The sequence below is a fragment of the Symphodus melops genome, assembly GCF_947650265.1.
Source record: "Symphodus melops genome assembly, chromosome: 7".
NCBI classification, from domain to species: Eukaryota; Metazoa; Chordata; class Actinopteri; order Labriformes; family Labridae; genus Symphodus; species Symphodus melops.
This window is the reverse complement of record NC_136697.1, coordinates 20,497,933-20,519,565: the sequence shown is the minus strand read 5'-3', so window position 1 is coordinate 20,519,565 and position 21,633 is coordinate 20,497,933. Positions and strand designations below refer to the sequence as shown.

General features: G+C 39.9%; 2 protein-coding genes across 2 annotated transcripts; one reads left to right on the top strand and one right to left on the bottom strand.

Annotated features, from left to right (window-relative positions):
* Nucleotides 1-278: 278 nt before the first annotated feature.
* Nucleotides 279-17,412, bottom strand: ccdc24 (coiled-coil domain containing 24). The gene is made up of 9 exons (XM_079348167.1): nucleotides 17,340-17,412; nucleotides 16,172-16,315; nucleotides 11,958-12,142; nucleotides 8,289-8,399; nucleotides 8,067-8,171; nucleotides 6,843-6,897; nucleotides 2,344-2,401; nucleotides 1,784-1,901; nucleotides 279-1,309 (listed from the first exon to the last, which is right to left on the bottom strand). Exons 1-9 carry the CDS (start codon nucleotides 17,343-17,345, stop codon nucleotides 415-417), a joined length of 1,677 nt encoding a protein of 558 aa, XP_079204293.1. The 5' UTR covers nucleotides 17,346-17,412; the 3' UTR covers nucleotides 279-414.
* On the top strand, nucleotides 17,398-21,268 carry LOC306826697 (von Willebrand factor C domain-containing protein 2-like). Its single transcript, XM_079348173.1, has 4 exons — nucleotides 17,398-17,471; nucleotides 17,645-18,305; nucleotides 19,015-19,144; nucleotides 19,285-21,268. The coding sequence occupies exons 2-4, from the start codon at nucleotides 17,967-17,969 to the stop codon at nucleotides 19,464-19,466; spliced, it is 651 nt and encodes a 216-aa protein (XP_079204299.1). The 5' UTR covers nucleotides 17,398-17,471; nucleotides 17,645-17,966; the 3' UTR covers nucleotides 19,467-21,268.
* The last annotated feature ends 365 nt before the right edge of the window (nucleotides 21,269-21,633 follow it).

Here is a 21,633-nt window from a genome sequence, read left to right as displayed (position 1 = left end):
AAACAACTGCATGACTTTCATTATCACAGAAAGTTTATGGTAAAGTTACATTTATCGTTATCAAAGATGTGTAAGGTGTATCTCAGTTGTAGTACAAATATTTCAACAACTTGCACAGATTTATTTAAATGTTGTCACTAGAAGCATCAAATATTTTTTAAATCAAACTCAACAAATTTAGTAACATAAGGATGATGTCTTTTTTTTAAAGATTTTGAAACAGAGGGTCGTATGTAAAGTGTTTCAGTGCAAAAAAAACAACAACACAAAACAACAGCTTTGACATTGTCCACTTTCTTTTCATTTTTTTCTTTTTGACAAAAACAAATGATGCAAGAACCTCGCTTGTTTCTCTCTGCAAACACTCCTAACAGACTCTGTATCTTCTTGTTTTTGTCTTGTCAGTGTCTGACTTCATGTTAGCACTCTTCTTGGAGGAGGGACCGGCTGGTGTAACTTGCCAATAAACTCCAGCTCTCTCTTTGCCTCTTGGACCTTTTTCTGCTGACTTGTGGTTCCCTGAGGTGGTGATTTATGGGAAATGAAGTATTGTTTATTTAACTGTTTGGGGCCTGGCTGGGTGATGTCCCGTCTCAAAACACCATTTCTATTTCTGACCAGACTGTTGTTGCTTTCTCTGGGGGAAGTCTGTGAATGAGAGTTACTGGAATGAATGTTGCTCGTCTTCACCGTTGCTGATACCACACCACCTCCACAGGTTCGATTCTGTCCCTTGTGTTTTGTCTTTGTGCTCGCTGTAGGTGACTCTGACTGGTCAGTACAACTGCTCCTGCAGGAAGGACTTCTTCTCTCTCTTTGTGGTGACGAATCACATGTTAAGCTGGTGCTATGAATCCTATTATAGGATGACTGATGAGTGTCAGGAGTGGGGGAGTTATTTGATGTTTCTGTGTGAAAACCAGGACTTGATGTAAAGGTCCTGCAGTCTTGCTCTGGAGAAACCCTGTGGTCGAATCTGGTTTGATCCAGTATCTGGTCCCTGCCAGACCCTGGAAGTGAGGTGGTGCTGTGGCTGCCTTTATGCCCAGAAACAGAGATCTTTTTGCAGATGGGTATTTGAATTTTTCTACATCCAGAGGAGGCTAATGTGCTTTTTTGCTGCCCCTGAGTCCTCGATGTTGAAGGACTATTGATGACTTTAACTGATGCAGATGTCTTGCGAGGAGAAGCACTGAGCGGTGGCTTGGGTTTGGTCTGGCACAGCGGAGGAGGTGGATGTGGTCTGAGGCACGCCGTGGTGCCTAAACCATGTGGAGTCTCATCAGAAACCTTCTGTCCTGCAGTCAGTCTAAAGACAAAAAGTAAGACAGCAAACAGATCAAGGAACATTTTCTTACAAGAAGACAACAGAAAGATGTGCAGTAAAAACATTTTTACATCATTAGCAGCATTGGCTTAGTCTGAGAAGGCTTGAAAAGAAAAAGAAGACACACATTATTTATTCTTTTTAAAGCAGCTTCTTTGAATCAGCCGTGAGTGTTTCTGTGTGAACACAAAGTGTATCTCTTCCCATTCATATCTGTTTTAAAAGATAGACCGCATGAACTCTCTGCTTAAGTGAAACACAAATATTTGGAGGTCCCCCTACGGACTGGTTGAAGTACTGTTCATAAGCTTCATCTCTCCCGTGTTAAAAGAACATAGAACAAACTTTAAAATCAAAATACAAATACAACACATTAAATATTCCATCTGTAAATAATCATATTCCCGTCTTGTAAAAATGTGTTTTTGGGAGTCATAAGAGTCAAAAGGTTCAAACCTGGAGGTGTTTTTCAAACCCTTTAAAGGCAGAGGGGAGGATGGTGAAGATGAAGCAGCCAGAGAAGAAGGGTAGAGCTCCAAGTCCATTTGTATAGCTCCTCTTAGCTCTCTCAGCTCTGCACATACACAGATTCAAGGGTATTTAGATTTTTTTTTTTAAAGTGTCAGACGTGTCCTTGAAACTTGCTGTTTGATAAATGAGCACAAAAAGGAATCAAAAGACAACAATCATCCAGTGCAGAAGAAAGCACTCACTCTCCATGTCTGGAAATGAATGAACTCGCTATTGATGGACTCAAATTAGTTTCTCCATCATTTGGCCCAGAGTGAACAGATTTGGCTGAAGTCCTGAATGACTCTTTTTTTTCATTCATGAAAGTGTTTTACCAGCTAATGTAGAGTGGGCGACGTTTTCATCATCACCATTTCCTCTGAAAATGTATTCACAGAACTAAAGCTAAATCGAGCGATAGAGAGAAAGCAATGACCCATCAAGTGTTAACCAACACTGTGCCAGCAGGTGGCAGCAAACACCAAAACATTACTTCATGGATTTACCTGCAAGTGTAGGTTCAGGTTTCTCTAATTGTCTCCAACATTTTTGTTTGATATTTCCCTGCAAGAAAAAAATAATAATAAAAAATTAGGCAAGGAAGAGGAAAGGTCAATTTCGTTTTCATGCACTTAACCTAATAATGCAATAAAAAAAACACATTTAGCTTTGTGGCAGTAAGTGGAGAAATAATAGAAGATGAATGTTTAGAAGATGTTGAAAAAAAAGCCAGAGTAAAGAGGATAACATTCACAGCGAGGAGAAGAATGTGAGTGTTGACCACTAAACGATTAAGCAGAAGTGTTCCATCATGATCTGACCTCAAACATTCTCATACAGAGCAAATGAAACTGTGTATGAGCGTGTGTGTCACTAAGTGTGTTTGTTATGAGTGAGTGACTACTAATTTAACATCAGCATACACACTCATAGTCTTTAAGGCATCCATGTTCTTAAAACACACACGCGCACAAGCACACATACATAAATACACACAGATGCTTGAAGACCGGCTCCTGCACTCTCAGTGGGATTCAAACCCAAACCTTGCAGTGTTTTCTTTCTGGACTGCAGACAGAGTTTGAGCGGCGCCTCTGACAGTAATGTGGCTGAAATCCAAAACAACTCTGTACATTATGCACACACACACACACACACACACACACACACACACCACACACTTCGAAAATAGGCTTTGTGGTCTTTGCTGGGTTTGAACCCATTACCATGCTGCTGACTTTCTGGTATTTTAGGGAAAAGTGCGCATACACACACACACACACACACACACACACACACACACACACACACACACACACACACACACACACACACACACACACACACACACACACACACACACACACACACACACACACACACACACACACACACACACACACACACACACACACACACACACACACACACTTACAGGAGAACAAGGGTCATTATTCCTGCCACAGAATCCAAAGGAACGGGTTATCTATGGCTGCCGCCTTTCATTATCTGAGGTGATGGTTGTGATAAACAGGGAAGATACTGAACAGACTTGTTCTAGTGTGTCTACCAGTTAAATAACTTCAACATCCTGAAGAAAAAAATCATACCAGAAGAAGGTTTCTTCAACTGCTCATGTCAACTGCAGCAGTCTGACAACAAAATGCTGAATGATCTATGTAAGTCAGAATGGACAGATCGTACAGGTCAGGGGTCGTGACCACCAAAACACTGCCGTAACCAGACTGGGGACAAATCCCAGCATAAGGAGCCATGTCTCTTGCAGACATGGCCCATTGCCTACACATGTACTTAAGTTGCTCTAAAGGCATACAGGAAGTCTTGAGGGTCAAAGAGCCCCACTTAGTGCTCTATTCTTAACTAAAACAACAGAAATGGAAACTGTAACCAACCCACCAATAGAACACCGAGCAGAAAGTAACTTTAGATGTAAAACAATGAACAGAGAACACATTCAGTTACAGAACTAATCCAGCCTCGTGTATTTATCTAACTGCTGGTCAGAAACATCGAGTCCCACCACTTTGTACTCTTTCACGTTGCTCATAATAAGTAAACATAAAAATTACGGAAGATCTTTTCTGCCACATGCTGTACGAGCTCTCGATGCCATTTAGGGAGGTCAAGACTGCACAAGTGATCCCCCTTTAGAGGGTACAGTTATTACATCTGCTGCCCCCCCCCCCCCCCCCTTTTTTTTGGTAGTATGTTTGCACAACTATTTATTTATTGCGTATTGTTGTACTTTGTGGAGTGTTTTAATTTGTCCTGTGTGTTTTTTGTATTTCGGAGAAGCCAAAGACAAATTTCCACCACGGTGGACAATAAAGTCATCTAATCTAATCTAATAATAATGAGGCAAGCACATTTTATTTGTTGAGTATCTTGGAATAATATGTACAAACTAATTCAGATAGTACATCTCTTTTCAAGACACTTAAGTAAAAGCTGATGTTTTTACTTCATGTACTACTCACTCACTTGCTTAGATTGGAGTTTTTGCAGTGTATCTGACAACAGTCCCCAGCAGATAAAGACTTCTGGACACATCACATGGAAAATGTTCAGTTCTTAACAGAATGTTTGTGTAAAATGTGCAGCCAATGCTTTAGGGGGGGGGGATATGTGAGGAAGGATTTCCTCACAGTTTCCACTCCTGGAAGATGATAAGACACTATCATTTCCTCAAATGACTGATTTTACATTCAGCACATAGAGACTGTATAATTGTATGTATGAGGAGATTAAGCCTGGACTGCTGTTGGACTTGATGTAGAGTTTACTTCCCCTCAGCTTAGAGAAAAAAAAGAAGTTGTTTCAGATGGGTGTTTGGGACCAAAGTCTGATTGGCTGCTACATATTGTATAATATACATTTGATCTAACTGTATCAAGCCTCCACATGCATATAAACTATACAAACAACTGCTTGGTGCAATGTTGACAAACCCAAGACATCCTGGAGAGGACACTTACACTAGCTTGGCTATATTAATAATCACATAAAATAAAATGTAAATTCAAAAATGTCATCCGAGTTGGAAGGTTTAAATGTTTTCCTGCATATTTTTTATGCTGGCTAAAATCCTCAGACGAAGGACTGATGGGAAAGTTGAGATAGTTAATTTAGAAACATGTTAGACATGTAAACCATGTGAGGTCTCATTCCATCCCTTACTGAGCATCAGACGAGGTTTAATTAAACATTAAACTGCCACCATAACTTAATTTTGGCAGTAAATAAAACCTTCAGTGTTAATCGACTGTATTAAAACTCACACAGGAGAGTCTCAGGCCTGATATCAGTATCCATCCTTGCAGCGATGGTGAGTTAATCATGGCCAGTGATGCCTTGCAAAGCACAGCATTAACACCACCTCCTACAGCAGCAAATAAATGACAATGCAGAGTAATCTCATGCTCAAAGGGCTCGGCACATTTTAAGCCATAGCTTCATCACACCTGCTCACGTTCAAGCCTTCGCTCGAGGAGATCCCTTCACAGGCACATTTCTGCTTTACCCCAGGTTCTCTTTAGTACCCACACTGACGGCCTCTACAGAACAAACCTCGGCCAGGAGAGACTCTACAATAAACCTCACACCTCTGGGACTTTAACACTCAAAAAACAAATAATGTTTATCTCCTTGCCCTCTGTTATACTTGATTAATCCTGATGGAGTCTTGCCTGGCTGTTTGATTTCTTTTTGCAAAGGTATCTTTCCATTATTCTTTCAGCAGAACATTTAAATAAGTTGGCCTTCATGCAAGGCAAATACTCCTGGATCACACATCATTTTCCCGTTTGATTTTTAACGAACATCTGAAGCACATAAACTTCAAGAGTTCTCTCTATACACTCGTCCTATTTTTCAACTTTCTTGTTTCCACACAAACTGGCAGTGAAACATTAACCAGGCGCGCACACACACACACACACACACACACACACACACACACACACACACACACACACACACACACACACACACACACACACACACACACACACACACACACACACACACACACACACACGCACACGCACACGCACACACAGAAGTACACACGGGGACAGAGAGAGATAAGTTACACATCTGGTCTGCAGTGAAACCCTCCATCTGGGTTCTAACTAACTCACTCTCACAATGCCAGACAAGCAAACCAGTGTATCTGGGCCTGCATGCACGTTTGTTGATGTCAATGTGTGTGTTTGTGTTAATGTTTGTGTAAGCATTTTGAAAGGAATTGGATTGATTGAGAGCAGATCGATTTTTCTCAGCTCTGCAGAGCTTTTGGCCAGACAGACGGAAAACAACACGAGCTTAGACAGAGTCTGTGCAGGTTTGTTCTGCGAGCCACGCTTTGTTTACGTGTGTGTGTATGTGTCTGTAAGTGTAAATTGAAACCTGTACAAAAATATTTGCACCCGCGGAAGCCCATCTCTTTCTAATTCAAACTCTAGAAAAATTCAAAGACTTCCTCTGTTTAAGAAAGTCAATAACTTATACTTGATGTAACCTGCATCGTGTTGGATACATCATTCGACAGGTTTGAAGTCAAAAGACATGATGGCTTCTAACTACTAGAACTTACTAAAACTGGGTAAATTTTGTTCATGAGCTGAAATGTTTTGTAATATATCAATAACATTCCATCCAAAATAATAATGTTTACAAAACTAGGTTTAAATCAGGTTTAATCTCGTTTTTACTGTGATGTCATGAATGTAATGGAAACTAGAATGTCAATGACTTTACAGTACTGACTGTAATCATTTCCACGGTGGATTCTTTTTGTATCAATATTAAAAAACCTATAAGTATTAGGATACCATACATTTACAATAACATGGAAAGACTTCCCAGATTTCACATAAAACTCAACAACACAGATCAGAGGATGCTCAGAATGTTTTTTGTTTTTGGATTAAATATAGATTAAAGATGCCTTTGGTATTTTTTTCCCCCATCGTTCTCCTCCTACCTTTAAATACTTCACCAGTCTCTTCAGCTCTCCACACTCCTCCAATAGGACAGACCTGGAAGAACAGAGAGACAGAAAATAAACAGATAGATAGAAGGAGAATCGAGACAGATATAATGAAGAAAAAAAAATAAGTGTATTATCATGTTCACTGGACCAAACCTACAGTGGGGGTCAAAGTGGACACTTAACATTTGAAAGAAAAAACACACACACACACACACACACACACACACACACACACACACACACACACACACACACACACACACACACACACACACACACACACACACACACACACACACACACACACACACACACACACACACACACACACACACACTTTTCATTCTGAGTGTCCTGTTGATCTTTTCCCTCTTTCTTTCTTTCTTCCTCCCTCCACGTTTACTTTCTGCTCCTCCTATTACATATCCAAACTTGACTTTATTCACTTATTTGAAGGGAAAAAAAGAAACTTCTGCCTGGCCTGAGATCCATTTTTTCTGACAATGGAGCCTTTTGTTCTGGTCCAGTCAGGAAATGGGCGAGAGCAGGCGCACAAAAAGAGAGGAGGAGGAGGAGGAGGGAGGGGAGAGAAAGAGAGGTGGCCTCAGTGACTGTACTGCCCTGTGGGCCTCAAAGAGTGAGAGATGAAGGAAGGAAAGGAGAGATGGAGGGTGAAGGAGGCAGGGCAGAAACAGAAACAGAAGCAGCCAAGGGGAGAGGAAATTAAAGAAGAAAGGAAACTCACTTCCAGACTTGAAGAACACGCATAGTTACAAAAACACATCGAACAACATTTAAAACAAACTAATCCATACCAAATGTGTGACGTCTCTTCTACTGGTACAAAGACAAAATAAAACCTTGCTTGTTGTAATGTACCAGTTTCCTGTGTGGTTTACTGATTCTGCACACACCGTTTATGCTGTTGATCCTTTGTTGTGTAAGGAATTGGTTCACCACAATAAAGCAACGATTTTTCCAAGGAACATAACTGTGGCATTATGGGAGATTAAACACCTATTTTAGACTGAACTATTCTCCTGAAAGAAAATGTACACCATGTTTTTGGTTTTAAAACAATGCTTGTTAAATGTCTGTTCTTCTAATCCAAAACAAGACACTTGGATGTCACATAACGACAAACTCATAGGCCACTCCAAAAGTCTTATTGAGAGCTAATTCTGAGAAGTATTTCTTTGACCTGATTTGACCTACCTGAGTCGATCCACCACTTGGTCGATGTCAGTGACATTCAGCTTGTCTCTCATGGACTGAATCTCTTCTGCAGCACTGGACCGGACCGAACAATGAGAGCTGGGTCTGAAAGAGGGAAACAGAGACTACGGTAAGAAGTAAACAAGAAGAGAAAAAGATTCTGTGCAGCATCTTTCAGCAGCTCGTAAAAAAGTACTCACGAGCCGTGTTTTGGTTACTTACCTGCTTCCACAATCAGAATCTGCAGCGCTGATACTTTGACAGCTGTCAAGGTGACTCAGGGCGTAGTCCACCGTCTCAGGTTTGTACTGAAACAAGAGCTTCTCATCGTCTCTATAGCAACAACAGTGAAGACGAGGAGAGGATCTTTACACGCGTTTGTTTACTGTGTCTGCAGCCCTGTCAGTGCTGCTGTATTTAAGTCTGAAGCTGTGATGGAATATTACCATCTCTAAACAGAAGTCTAAAATCGACCTCTTCACTTCTGCTTTTTATTCTGAATCATTTAATCTACTAGTTTATCTTTTTTCTGGTTCTTGTAATCTTTGTTAATATGATATTTGTATTGTTACATCTCTTTTGTATTTTATCTGCACTTATGACAAATGAAAAAAAACCTTCATAGAACATCTCTGTTACTGAAATACTGCTGGTGAGTAGAGAAGTCCCATTCTTTCTTTACGCTGGACGATCTGACTCTGTACAAAGTGTGCACTTACTAAGAGTCTACTATTAGAGCTGGGCTCATTTTACATGATGCTTTACTGATCCCAGAAAAGCAGCAGGGAGATCTTTATTCTCTGAATGACCGTCGTGAGAGAAAGGAGCAGACAGATGGTGGAGGCAGCAGCAGGTGGTGTGACATTGTGATCTCTTCTTAATGTTAATGTTAGCTTCATGAGGAAACATTCAGACAATGACATGGAGCTGTGTGTGTGTGTGTGTGTGTGTGTGTGTGTGTGTGTGTGTGTGTGTGTGTAGAGGGGGAGTAAAGGAGTGGACCACACAGGAGGAGGTCAATATAAAAATCGCTTGACTTTTACGATGTACACACCCACTCACACACACCGTCATTCTCACATACAAATGGTTGGGGTGAGAACACTTTTTACTCCTGCTGTGTCTTAAAGCGATGAAGTGACGAGAACTTCGCTGCCAGGACAGAAGAGTCAAGTCTCATCAAGTCGGGTTAGGTTAGGTTAAAACACAATTTCCAGCAAGTGTTTGATAAAGGGAGAAAAAAAACACACGTCTATCTTGATGTATTTAATATATAATACACAATATTTTCTGTATTTCCATGGCAACAAAGCTTACTGAGTTGAACCAAATGGCGAAGGGTTGTAGAACATTATTACTGTAAGTGGAAGTGTTATCAAGGAAAAGTGTGTTTGCTTGATTTCTAAAACCATTCAGCTGCTTCACACTTGGGACTTATCCTAATTAAATGATCAAAGGCCTGTAACACACACACACACACACACACACACACACACACACACACACACACACACACACACACACACACACACACACACACACACACACACACACACACACACACACACACACACACACACACACACACACACACACACACACACACACACACACACACACACACACACACAGTGCATTAAGTTAACTAGTATACTAAAGCCCACTTCAAAGAAGGAAAGCCATTTGTGCTGGCACTGGTTTGTGTGGCATACTTTCTTCAGCACTCAACACTCGGCTGTATGTCCCTCTCTGATTGTCCTTCTTATAATCCATTTCCATCCGAGCCGGAGCACTTGACAACAGTGACTTGATGTGTGAGCAGGTGAAGGCTTCAGTTCAGTTCATGTCTTGTTCTGTGACACTTTAATAAGAAGTCGGGGCATCAGACCTGTGGCTCTTCTGGATATTGGACTTTAAGCTGAAACATTGATCCTCGCTGTCATCCGGATTTACAAGGAACTCTTGAGTTCTCTTCAGAATAAATCCCTGTCCATTCGGGAGGTAAAACAAGCACCAGAGGGGACATTACACATTCACTTTTTTTGTGTGTGCAAAGTCAGTGGACCACACTGAGGAGAGTTATAAAGACTGTTTTCTGCCAATGTGAGAACAAACCATCAAAAACTATAGATCCTACGTCACAGGTCGAAAAAAAAAAAACCCTCAACCACCGTGCAGCTTAACGGCAGAACAAACATGGACACAGTAAAAAAAAGGATGTTGACAAACTGACGGGCAATGTATTTTCTTGTCACAGAAAGGCAGAACAATCCATCTTACGTTGCACTTTTCCTAAAAGGCCTGAGCAGAATGTGTGAGGTGACACGGGGCAGCATTCCTGGCAGCAGCCAGCTTGTTGCTAGGATATTTACGAGCTCAGTGTGGCTCTCACACGCCTGAGCATCCTCACAAATAGACAATCATTTTACAGTCATGTATTATCAGAATATAATTCTACATGGCAGCCTTACTTATAATAATAGCATCCTGCAAACACTTTGAATGACATTGCTGGACTGAGTTGCAAGAGTAATTGTAATAAAAATTGAATTTATAAAATCTCTGAAAGAGGAGCATAAAACTCCCTGAAGACTGAAGGTCAAGTTTACTCAAGAACTTTGAACACAGCCAAAAGAACCCCCGTGATTAAAGTGAGCATTACTTCATTCAAAGCACAAACTAAAAACAAACCTTTCCGCAGATGAAGCTGGGAATGACGGGGCCTTTCAAAATCCAGGCCAGCGTCGCTTTGGAATTTGCCGTGGAATGAGTGGAAGTCTCCCTCCTTTAATTGTCCTGTTGTTGCACATTTGCAAACAAGTTTCCAACTTCCCTTAACCCCCCCCCAACAAAAAAAAAACAACCTTTGTTCCCCCTCCTTCCATCCCATTTGTAAGTGACATGTGAGCACAATATAGCGTTTTATGGCACTCTTTGTCAGGGGAAGAAATGACGCAGGGAGTGAGAGAGGGGGGTGTTAACCTACTTTCCCAAACCTACGTGATGTGCTGCTTCTCTTTATAGAAAACTAACATAGAAATGGTGTTTTCTTTAATATTAGGGATTCAATGTCAGCTGGTAATATATCAAACAGAAAACAGATGTGCAAAGCGTGATGTCATCACATTATGAATTCAGTTTCAACAGTGTGCTGAAGAAGTGAATAAAAGAGCCAGACTGATCAATGCTGAGCGTTGACATGACGTTTTTAAAAGAGTGTAAGCTGCAATAGAGTAGAACAGGAAACTAAAGATGTGCTTCCATGTTGTCAATTAGATCAAGATTGTAGTTTAAGAGATATTTCTAGAGGCCTGGTGTACATTTAGTGATGGTGCATGTGGGATTTGCTTCTATGAACACATATTCACAAGTGCTGCTATAAAAAATAGTATTAACATTTGCATTTGTTAAACTTAAATCATTTTCTATTTCATCTTTTCTTTTTTCTTTTTTACTTTGTTCTTTTTGCAATGAGCAACAACAGGTGGGTGCTGGACTCACGTTTTAAAAGAAGACCTTTCCCACCATGTAAATATATTCAACAAACCCTAGAGTGTTGTACACATTGTTTTAGCAGCTGCAAAGTGTGTTGTTATTATGAGAAACAGAAGATAGTTGGTATGTGTTATAAGTCCTCCCAGGAATTCATTTTCACTGTGTTAAAACATTCCAATATGGCAGTAAATCTCAAATCTAAAAATATTCCTGTAGGATTGTTTTTTTATGTATATTTACTATTACCAGCACTGGCATTATTATAACGTTTGTTTGTGAGAAACCTCATGTTTTTTTATGTTGTAATGTGTTTGGCCGGTGAGTCTGGAGGTCACAAACTGCCTTTTAAATGATTCATTGATAATGTGCAGTAGAGTGAATTTTACATGAACCTACCTCCCGTCTTTGCCAACCCTCTCACTGAGAGTCTGCAGTAACATCTTGACCTCTGCTCTCAGCAGCTCTTTGACTGCTGGGGGTTCTGGGAGAAAGGATCCCCTCAGATGTTGTAGCGGGGTCCCTGCCCTGCTGCCGATGTTCCCCTGCTGACTCTCCTGCCACATCTTGTACCACATCTCCGCCTACAAACACAATTGTAATAGTTAGAAAACAGCTACAGTGGATCCAATCATAGGCAAGTAGATTTATGTAGCACATTTTACAGGAAAGGAAAAAAAAAACCATTCAAATAAAAATAAATCACAGAAATTATTAAAACTTAAAACATGTTCATGGAAAATTAATACAAATAAAATTAATTGAAGTAAGAATATAAAAATAATTAAAAGTTGCAGTGCAGAGTGAAGGATTACAATCTTTCTTAAAATAGTTGAGTTACAGGCAGCTGTTTTTTTAAAGTACAGGAAGTGACCTCGATATGTCTCACAGTCCAAGTGACAGTCACTGGTGGGGCTGACTTTCTCAATGATTTAGCGAGGCACTCATTTAAAGCAAAGTGGAAAGTCTACATTCAATATGCTGCAAGACTGCACGAGAGAAATAAAACTTGAATATTCTTATTTTATTTCTCCAAGCAATGAAGAAACCTGTGAATCCATCCTTGTCTGTTCAAATGTTTTGTTCTCTTACTTTCACTTTAGGTTCCTACACTGCAATACATCTCCATTTGTCTCTTTATCTGCTTTTTTTGTGAAAACATTTTCAGGGCTGTCCTTGACACAAGCACACATTGTTTTGTTTTTTTTATTGTTTTTTTTTAAATAAATTGTTCCAAACACTGAACACTATCTGTTAGTATAGGAATAGGAAGCAATACAACTTGTCCTTGCAGAAAGATCTCACACAGAAGGCGACGCCTTCTTCCAAACAAATACATGTGTCACAAGGAAAACTAATCGGTGTAAAACTGTGAGCCTGTGTGCTCATAACGTGTGCTCATGTAGTGCCAGACCTGTTATAACCCACAACATGCTTCCATGTTAACACTAAGGCATCGTGGAGATTATCTTCGTATCAGTACAGGACCGTATCAAATTCATAGAGCACACAGCGAGGAGCATGATGAACTCCAGGTTGTGCATGTCACAAGACAAGCTGCTCTGTCTGCAGCATTAACAAGCACTACTGAAGTCTTTGTACTTTTGCAGAGCTGATCACAGCAGATCAAGGGTTTTCGTAGTAAAGGCCACTCTCCATGCTTGACTTCCTCTGTGAGCTGGTAGAAAGGAGGCCTGTGATTATTGGTGTACTTTTAAAACCTCTGCTTAAATGTTAACATAATAAATCCGCAGTGAAAGAGCGCAGAAAATAAATATTTTGAGGTTGAAAAATAAAAAAAATAGAGGTAAAAAAAACAACATGTGGTTGTGTGCACACGCGTCTAAGAGAAGTCTGGATTCCATTAAACACCTCCACACCTGTTGCTTGCCAATCATTACTGTCACACTGCAGTCAAGGACTTCACATCAAACGAACACACCGGAGGAAACTATAAAAACACTGCTGTGTGTGTTTTTAAGAGTGTGGAGGTTTGTGCCCGTCCACATACATCACAGCATTCACTCAGTATGTTCCACACACGCACACAGACAAACACACACACACACACGCTGTCTGTATTTGGGTGTTGAGGTGTTTATGTTTCAGGATTCGTGGCTCACCACCTATAAAGTAGTTCAATGGTCTTTTTCTCTCTCCTTCCTTCTGCTGCGCGTACGCTGATCTCATCTAGGAGTTATTTTAACTCTGCTCAGACCTGTCAGCTACAAACACTGACAGTACTAGGTGCTATTATGTTAAATTATTCAAACTGGACTTAAGAATATGTTTTTACTGAGAGGGGAGAGTGTAGAGAGACTTGAAAAGAGAGGCTAATATTCCCTCTGATCTAACCGCCTGAGACAATGGAGACCTTGATGGAGGGAGAGGAGAAGCGGCAGCGCTGAGGAATGGAGGAGTCACCTGCAGACCAACTCTTGCTATTCACAGTGGCTTAGTGAAGGGATAGGATTCCTAACATGGCTCGAAGAGGAAAAGACGGGTGAGAGAACACAAAAAGTGAAAGACATGGGGAGATAGGCAGACAGCCAGACGAGAGAGAGGAAAAAAAAGGAAATAACCCGCCCTGCTATAGATGAAATAACAAGAAACCTTCATGAAGTAATCCAGGAGTTCAATAAGGGGCTCTGTCCCTTGTTTTGTTTTTTTTTTCATTTGGAAATGTCTCTGAGCTCTAAGCCTAAGTCTTTCTTTCCGTCTGAGGGCTTCGCCCAGATCCACTGAGGCTGAACTGGCCTTAGGTGAAAAAACACCTGTGTGTGACTATAATGAAAGTCACACAGGCAGTACACAGAGCACACACACACGTGCACACACACATCTATTTTTTGTATAAAGACACACAAAAGTAAGTTTAAGAACATGCGTTGCTAACGGTCTTATCAACAGTTGAGGATTAGCCTCTTTAACCCTGTTATACCGACCCCCTGACTCACTAAGCTTTGCGTGTTTGCGTTTGTGTTTGTGTGTGTGTTTCTGTACTGTATATGAATTAAAGTACTCAGCATCACTGAAGCTTGACTTGAGGTTTGTTTCCCTTTTGAATTGTACTTCAAATCCAGTTTTTGTACATAACAAAATATGGCTGAGTGCAGCAGAATGTGTTAATACCTGTGTGTGTGTGTTGTGCTGTTTACAGGTTAAAGTAATAAAAGTGTTGTCAGTGTCTACACGGCGCAGCCTGGAAGCTGACGCAGATCGTGTCCATGTGTGGGTTTTTCTTTTTTTGCAAACAGTGACAGGCCTGTTGGCTGATAACATCTACAGATGGAGACATTTCAACGCACAACAGCAGGGAAAGAGAAACGATGGCAGGAGATAAGAGAGACGAAAAGCAGAGAAAATCATACCATATGAAAAGACAATAGATTGATTCCTAACTCCACAGAAAGTGCTGATGACAGGAATGAGAGCTCCAGCTCCAGACTTGTTCTGAGGTGCACATGGCACGACCTCGGTTATGTAATTCAGCTTGGCAGGAATGTTCCCTCAGCAGACCAGGCTGCATTTCCTTATATAAGGGTAAATATTAGGTCAACAAAAGAGACTTTTACAATGCTCTGTAATACTTTGTATCCTGTGTTGTAATCCTCTCATTAACAACTGAAATGATTCAAGTCAAAATAAACATTTTATTAAAATAATTAATCAGTCGGAAGAAGTTTACCTGACACTATTTTGATAGTCTTCGTTTTTCTGTGCTTTTATGTTTTATATGCTAGTTGTGAATATCATTATAAATAAAAACACTAAATTGACAAGACAAGACGTTTTAATGATCACTTAAGAACACCTTCGATTCATGAAACGTACGCTCAGAATCCTGTAACGTTTTGGAGCAATGATGATGACAGGAAGGAACAGCTGTTTGATTTGTTTATAAGTCGTCCATGTTTGTCTCTAAAGCCTTGAAGAAACGTCAGGATGGTTTGAAACTATTATCATTATTTATTAAGAGTCTGCTTTTGGTTTCTGGTCTCTTGGTATTAATGATGGTGTGGGCTTTATGTGATTTTTCAACACCGTCCTCGGCTCATAGTGGCTGATTTAGCCATTCCACCTGAGATGAAACTGAATTGCATTTGGTCTGAATGACCGCGGGTATATAAATAAAGCTAGTACTAATCAACCCTGCACGTATTTCTTGGGTGAGTTCATTCTTTCAGAGCGGAGGGATTTCCATGTAGGGATTTGGGGCAGTAGAGTTTAGCTGCCCTTGAGTAAATATTGACGTCTGTCTGGCTCACATTTGGACTTTTCTTCAGAACAGCACCAGATTACACACCACATTACACTTTTATGAGGGAGTCTGTGAATTCCTATTAATGAGAGTATTACACAGTAAAACTAACCTACTTAAAACACCTAACACCACAACTCATAGATTATTTGGCCAGGAATTCTTGGCTTTGCATTTTAATAATTCACCCTGAAATCAAGAAATTCTTGTGGATGTATCCATGAATCTGTATTCTTAAAGGGGGAATAGTAAAAAGGCAAGAATCTTTGCTGGTCGCTCTGCAGTAAAATCCCTCATGAAAGCCAAGAAAGCAGCAGTGATATATTTCAACGACTCACGAAGGCCCTCTTACCTCAATATGCACATCTTTGTACATGTCGACCAGGGAGCAGCCCAGTGCTGTACAGACCTTCGACAGCTCCGACTCAGGAACATGATCAGTGATCAAGCTCCATAGAGACTGGCTAGGGCTCCACAGCTGGTTTCCATAAGGAGACTGAATACAAATGGCATTCTAGGATTGAAGGAAGAGAGGGAAATAACAAAAACAAACAAAAATACATCAACTCAAACTGTAATTAGGAGAAGCTGACCAGCATTAAGAGCCTCTATGACGAAGCACATCAAGTGCATTTACTGCAGTAAATAACTGATACATATTGTGCTACGATATGAGGCAGCAACTTAATGGATTTATTCATAAAATTATAAACTAATGACCCAGTTATGTTCTTTATTAGAATCAGTTTTTTTATGCGTTTATGTGTAAATCATGCAGCCTACATGGTCTTGCCGTCTAAGTGCTGTCTACAGTTTGTTTACTTTTGTAAACAGTCTAAAACATACATTCAATTCAACTAGAGAAACATTATATGAGGGCAATTCAAATAATTCAATTCAATAAAGAAAGTTGGTATATTCTTACAAATGATTTAAAATAGATCTTTGGAGAGCCTGGATCTGGCAATTAAAGTGTTTTTTTTTTCATATTTAAAGAAGAAACAAAACTAGGGAATTTACTGCCACAATATTTACTTTCTGTAGCTCCACTTATCAAATCATCTTTTTAAAACCGACCCATTTCAATTAGTTACTTGCATCATTAAAAAATAAATAACACAAAAACAGATTAGTTAACAACCAATGTATTAAAGTGTAGGCTATTATATAGTATTTAAAGTTAAATGAGGTTAGCCTCTGGAGTTTGAAGTCAGGACATAAGCAGGATCCCTAGGATTCAGATACACAGGCTCATATCTTTACCAGGTAGAAGACAGTAGACACTAGGTTAGTAAGACTGCCGTAAACCGCTTATTTAGTTATCGTTAGCTAAAGGTTACGTTTGTTAGCTACTTAGCTAACCTCCCAGCAGAAAGTACCAAATAATTCACAAGAAACACGTTTTCAAAAGTCTATTTAAACAATAACACAGAACAACAAAAGTTGTGTTGGCCTCATACTCGTCGTAAGATCATAAAAGTGTGTTTTGTGTGTGTTGCTATTCAGAAACAAACTCTCACCTTCATTGGCTCCTTGTATCTAGCGAGACTGTGGTGCTGGTATCCAAGCAAACTTTCCTGTTGCTAAGGGAAGTTAACGCGAGATCAATGAGACTTGGCATTGAGAAGCCTGTCTACCTGTCCAACAAATAGGTCTGCCTGTCCCTTTATTTTATTTTTATACACCACACTATTATAATTTACATGCAAATAAAGTAATGAAAAAAAATGATAAAGTTTCCAAACAGACTTAATAGCCTAGCTACCAATTGTTTGTTTTGCAAACTTGTAGGTCTTTAAACGCTTTGGATTTGTTTGTTCTTTAGAGGGGACACACAGACTTCAGGTAAGGGCTGGCGTGTGAACCCTCGAAGAGGCAGAGACAAAATTTCCCTCTTTATGCCCCAACCCTCCACCCTCTTCCGGACTCTTTGTGGGAGTGTGCGCAACCCCAGAAGGCTAGACTCCTTGGACGGGAGACTGAGGTAACACATCTAAGTTAAGCTTGAAGTAAGCCTATTAGAACAATGTGATAAACTGCATATATATATATATTTTTGTAAACTACCAAACCCCATCTGGACCACAGTGAATGTTACAATTCACTCACGAGTTTATTAATTTACAGTTTTGTTCAAGGATTAAATCATGGTTTTCAGGATAGAGAGCAGAATACGCACAGCCGTTTTGGCACTTCTTCTTTACGCACAGGCCAGTTTTGGCTTCTCAGTTGCTGGACAGCAAGAAGGCACCTGCGAGGCCAACGGCAGCTTATACTTTGTGGGGGAATGGTATTTTCTGGACTCTGATCACTGCACTCAATGTGAATGCACTTCCGAGGGTTCCGCATGTTCCCGCACCGAGTGCACCTCTCTGCCGGCCGCATGCATCCATGTCAGCCACTACCCGACGGACTGCTGCCCCAGGTGCGAGAAGATCGGCTGTGAGTACCGAGGAGTAGTGTACGAACTGGGGCAGAGCTTCCAGGTAAGCCTTGGAGCGATGATATGGTTGCAAGGATTGGTCTAGGCAAGGATTAGTCTATGGATGATTGCACGGCATTTCAATGTTTCAAGAGATGATCAAAATATAAAAATAACTTTTACAAAACCCTGATTTTCTAAAGCAGTGGTTGGATTATAGTGTATAAAATATTGTTTAAACAATATCACAAGGCAAAAGTAATCGAAAATATATATTCAGGGCACTCAATACTCAGTTTGCAGAGGAAGTCCTTTATTTTTAACAGAAACTGATCTTTAAAAAACAAGATTGTAAATAAGTAAAGTGCCACACTACCAAGACAAAACAGAACAGCAAGTTAGTATTGATTATGTAAACTTCTTGAAGGTTTGACCTTACACTAATGTTCCCTGTCATTAAATGTGTTACTATACCCATGCACAAGTGTTTAAACTACATCTTGTACCAATGACACATTCCTCAGACATGCATGAACTGTACAAGAAGCCAATATGCACCCTTTTCTGTGTATTTCTTTCCTCAACTCTGTACCATTGAATTACAGTTTAGTATGTTGGTATGAAACTTGAGTAAAGAGCAGGGAATCAGAGGTAAATGGCGCCCTCTTTTGAGGTGTCATGAGCAAGGCTTGTTGAATGTTGCTGGTCAGTAATATATAAGCCATGATAAGCACTATGTGGACACTAAATGTGCCTGTGTTTTTCTTTCTTAGCCATCAGAATGTGAGCAATGCACATGTGACAGTGATGGCATCGCCCGCTGTCTGGTTGCAGATTGTGCACCGCCACCATGTGTTAACCCTGTCTACCAGCCAGGGAAATGCTGCCCTGAATGCAAGGAGGGTAAGTCAAAAATATGCTTACGAAAAAAAGTAGAAAGTAAGCAAATAATATAATAAACAAAACACAGAGAAGCAAAAAACTCTATTGTACTATAAAATGTTGCCATGATGTATCTAATGCTGCTCCTCATGTCCCTCCAGGTCCAAACTGTTACGTTAATGCATCACGCAGCCAGGTCATCCCAGCAGGAGAACCCATCTGGGTGGACTCCTGCACCAAGTGTCGTTGTCATGATGGCCAGGACGCAGGCTACTGGGAAGGGAACCGTCTCGCCACCTGTTCTCACCTCAAAAACTGCACGCCTGACCAGCAGAAAAAGTGATTCATTCTGTCATCAGAGAGCCAACAGTTACCCTGAATCATCTATAAATGCTCAATCTCTAAGAACATGTTGAACGTTCCTGGGCAGTGAGTAAAGCCAGACACAATACATGATCTGCACCTTCAAAAATCTTCATTTTGGGTTTTCATCAAGATTCCTGCAAGGACAAGGCTGGACCTTTATCAGGCGTTTTCTGCATATTATAAGCAAGCTCTAAATTCAAGGCTGGTTGGTCAAAGCGGAAGTGACACTGATGAGTCAGCTCTTTTTGGCAATTCAACTAAAACTTTGTAAAAATATTGCCAAGCTAAAGTTAAATTTAAAAACCCCCAGATGTCCTACATTTGCATCTAAATTTGTGGTTGTACTGAGTCGATGTGCAATGGAGACGTAAGAACTTTGAGATGACCACAAACATGCTGAGGCATCGAAACATCAGGCAGTACTATTCCAGGAGAGATGAACAGATAGGTACACACACAAACACACACTACTCAGGTTGGTTATGCAGATGCTAATGCATGCACCCCTTACCCTACTATATTTCTGGGAAAACAGATGAGACTTTAGTTGCTAGCTGAGAGGATGAATTGTAGTCCTTGAAAATAAAATAAACTGGTGACATTATTAACAAAAACAAGATTGAATCCCTGAAACAAGGACATACAAAGACCTGCTGTGATGTTTGAATTACAAGGCTACACATAACTTTGGGTCTTGATTTCCGTATCTCGACAAAACATTTAAATCTGACGGGAATCAAAAAGAAACAAAATTGACCTCCAAGAGGTGAACACGACCACTATATTTACCTTTTATTACATGTGTGCCTATAAACAGCTTCTGCTGAATGTGGACCAATCCCCTACATTGGAATAGGGAGACATTAAATATCTTTTATAATAGCTAGTTCCCTTTGATTTTTTAAACATTTCTATAGATGTGCTTTGGCTACAAGCTCCATAAAAAAACCCCAATAAGATTATTGGATAAAAGGACATTGTAATTGACCTGTCACGCTTTGACGCAGCACCCAAATGTATGCACAGCTGTGATGTAAATTAGAGTAGGAAACGGCTAAGCAAAGCAATTAACAAGTTGTAATGCTCTGTAAATTCTGCAGGTTAATTTCCATAGTTATGAAATCTTATGTATGGGGCTCTGGCTTAAAATATGAGAAGATGTAGAGTAGTTGTAGACACAGGTTTCATCCTATGGAATGTTTTTTGTAAACTGTAGAGCAGGAATATGCATTTGTATTGTACAGCTTTATTCATTTATCACAAGAATGAATGTGCAGTATTAGAGGTAGCCTGTTACCCTGGTGTTTTCCATGTTCTGTACTGTTAACATTAACCTTCTTCAGTGTATGATGAAACATAACATGTAATGTCAATTTATATATGGTTGTATGCAGCAGAAGTTACAGTTATTTGTTAGAATCTACTACTTTAGTCATTGGGGACCTTTGGATGAAAACCAAAAATATTCTTGTCTACTTATATGTTTATGTGCAGAGTCGAAGCAGGTATTAACGTTACTGTATAAGACTCCCAAATTGGTGCTGCATGAAGTGTATAATTAAAAACGACAAGTTTCACTGCCTTAATTCTCCGCGAGAGACTTCTTGAAGCAGGCTGTGGGATCAAGTTAAAACTTTTACAGTTACGGTCACCTCTTGAATCTTTATTTTATGAACAGACTTTTTTGGTTCTCACTGCATTTACAACATTTTCTTGAGGGACTGATTATCGAACCAAACACACCAAACAAGATATGAAAACAGTTTCTTTGTTAGTCCTTAGAAAAGGCAGAGTTTGACAATTTGTGCAAAATACTTGTAATCAAAGAATGTAATCTTGGGGAACAACTGATGCCATTTTGGTGTGGTTAGTTAGAAGCTACAGCCAGCAGCTGGTTAGCTTAGCTTAGCATACAAGTTTAAATGGTTAAAACAGCTGGCTAGGTTTGTCAAAATGTAACAACATATACAAAGGACTCCAGAGCTTAATATTTAATTATTTATACTGTATAGCTGTTTCCTTTTAACAACCCAAATTGTTATAATGAAAGCTCCCTTTATTTGCATATTTTGTTGGCAGAGAATATTTGCTTCTTTGAATCTCCACTGATTTTTAAACTTCAGCTTGTAAGTTTTAAATAAACA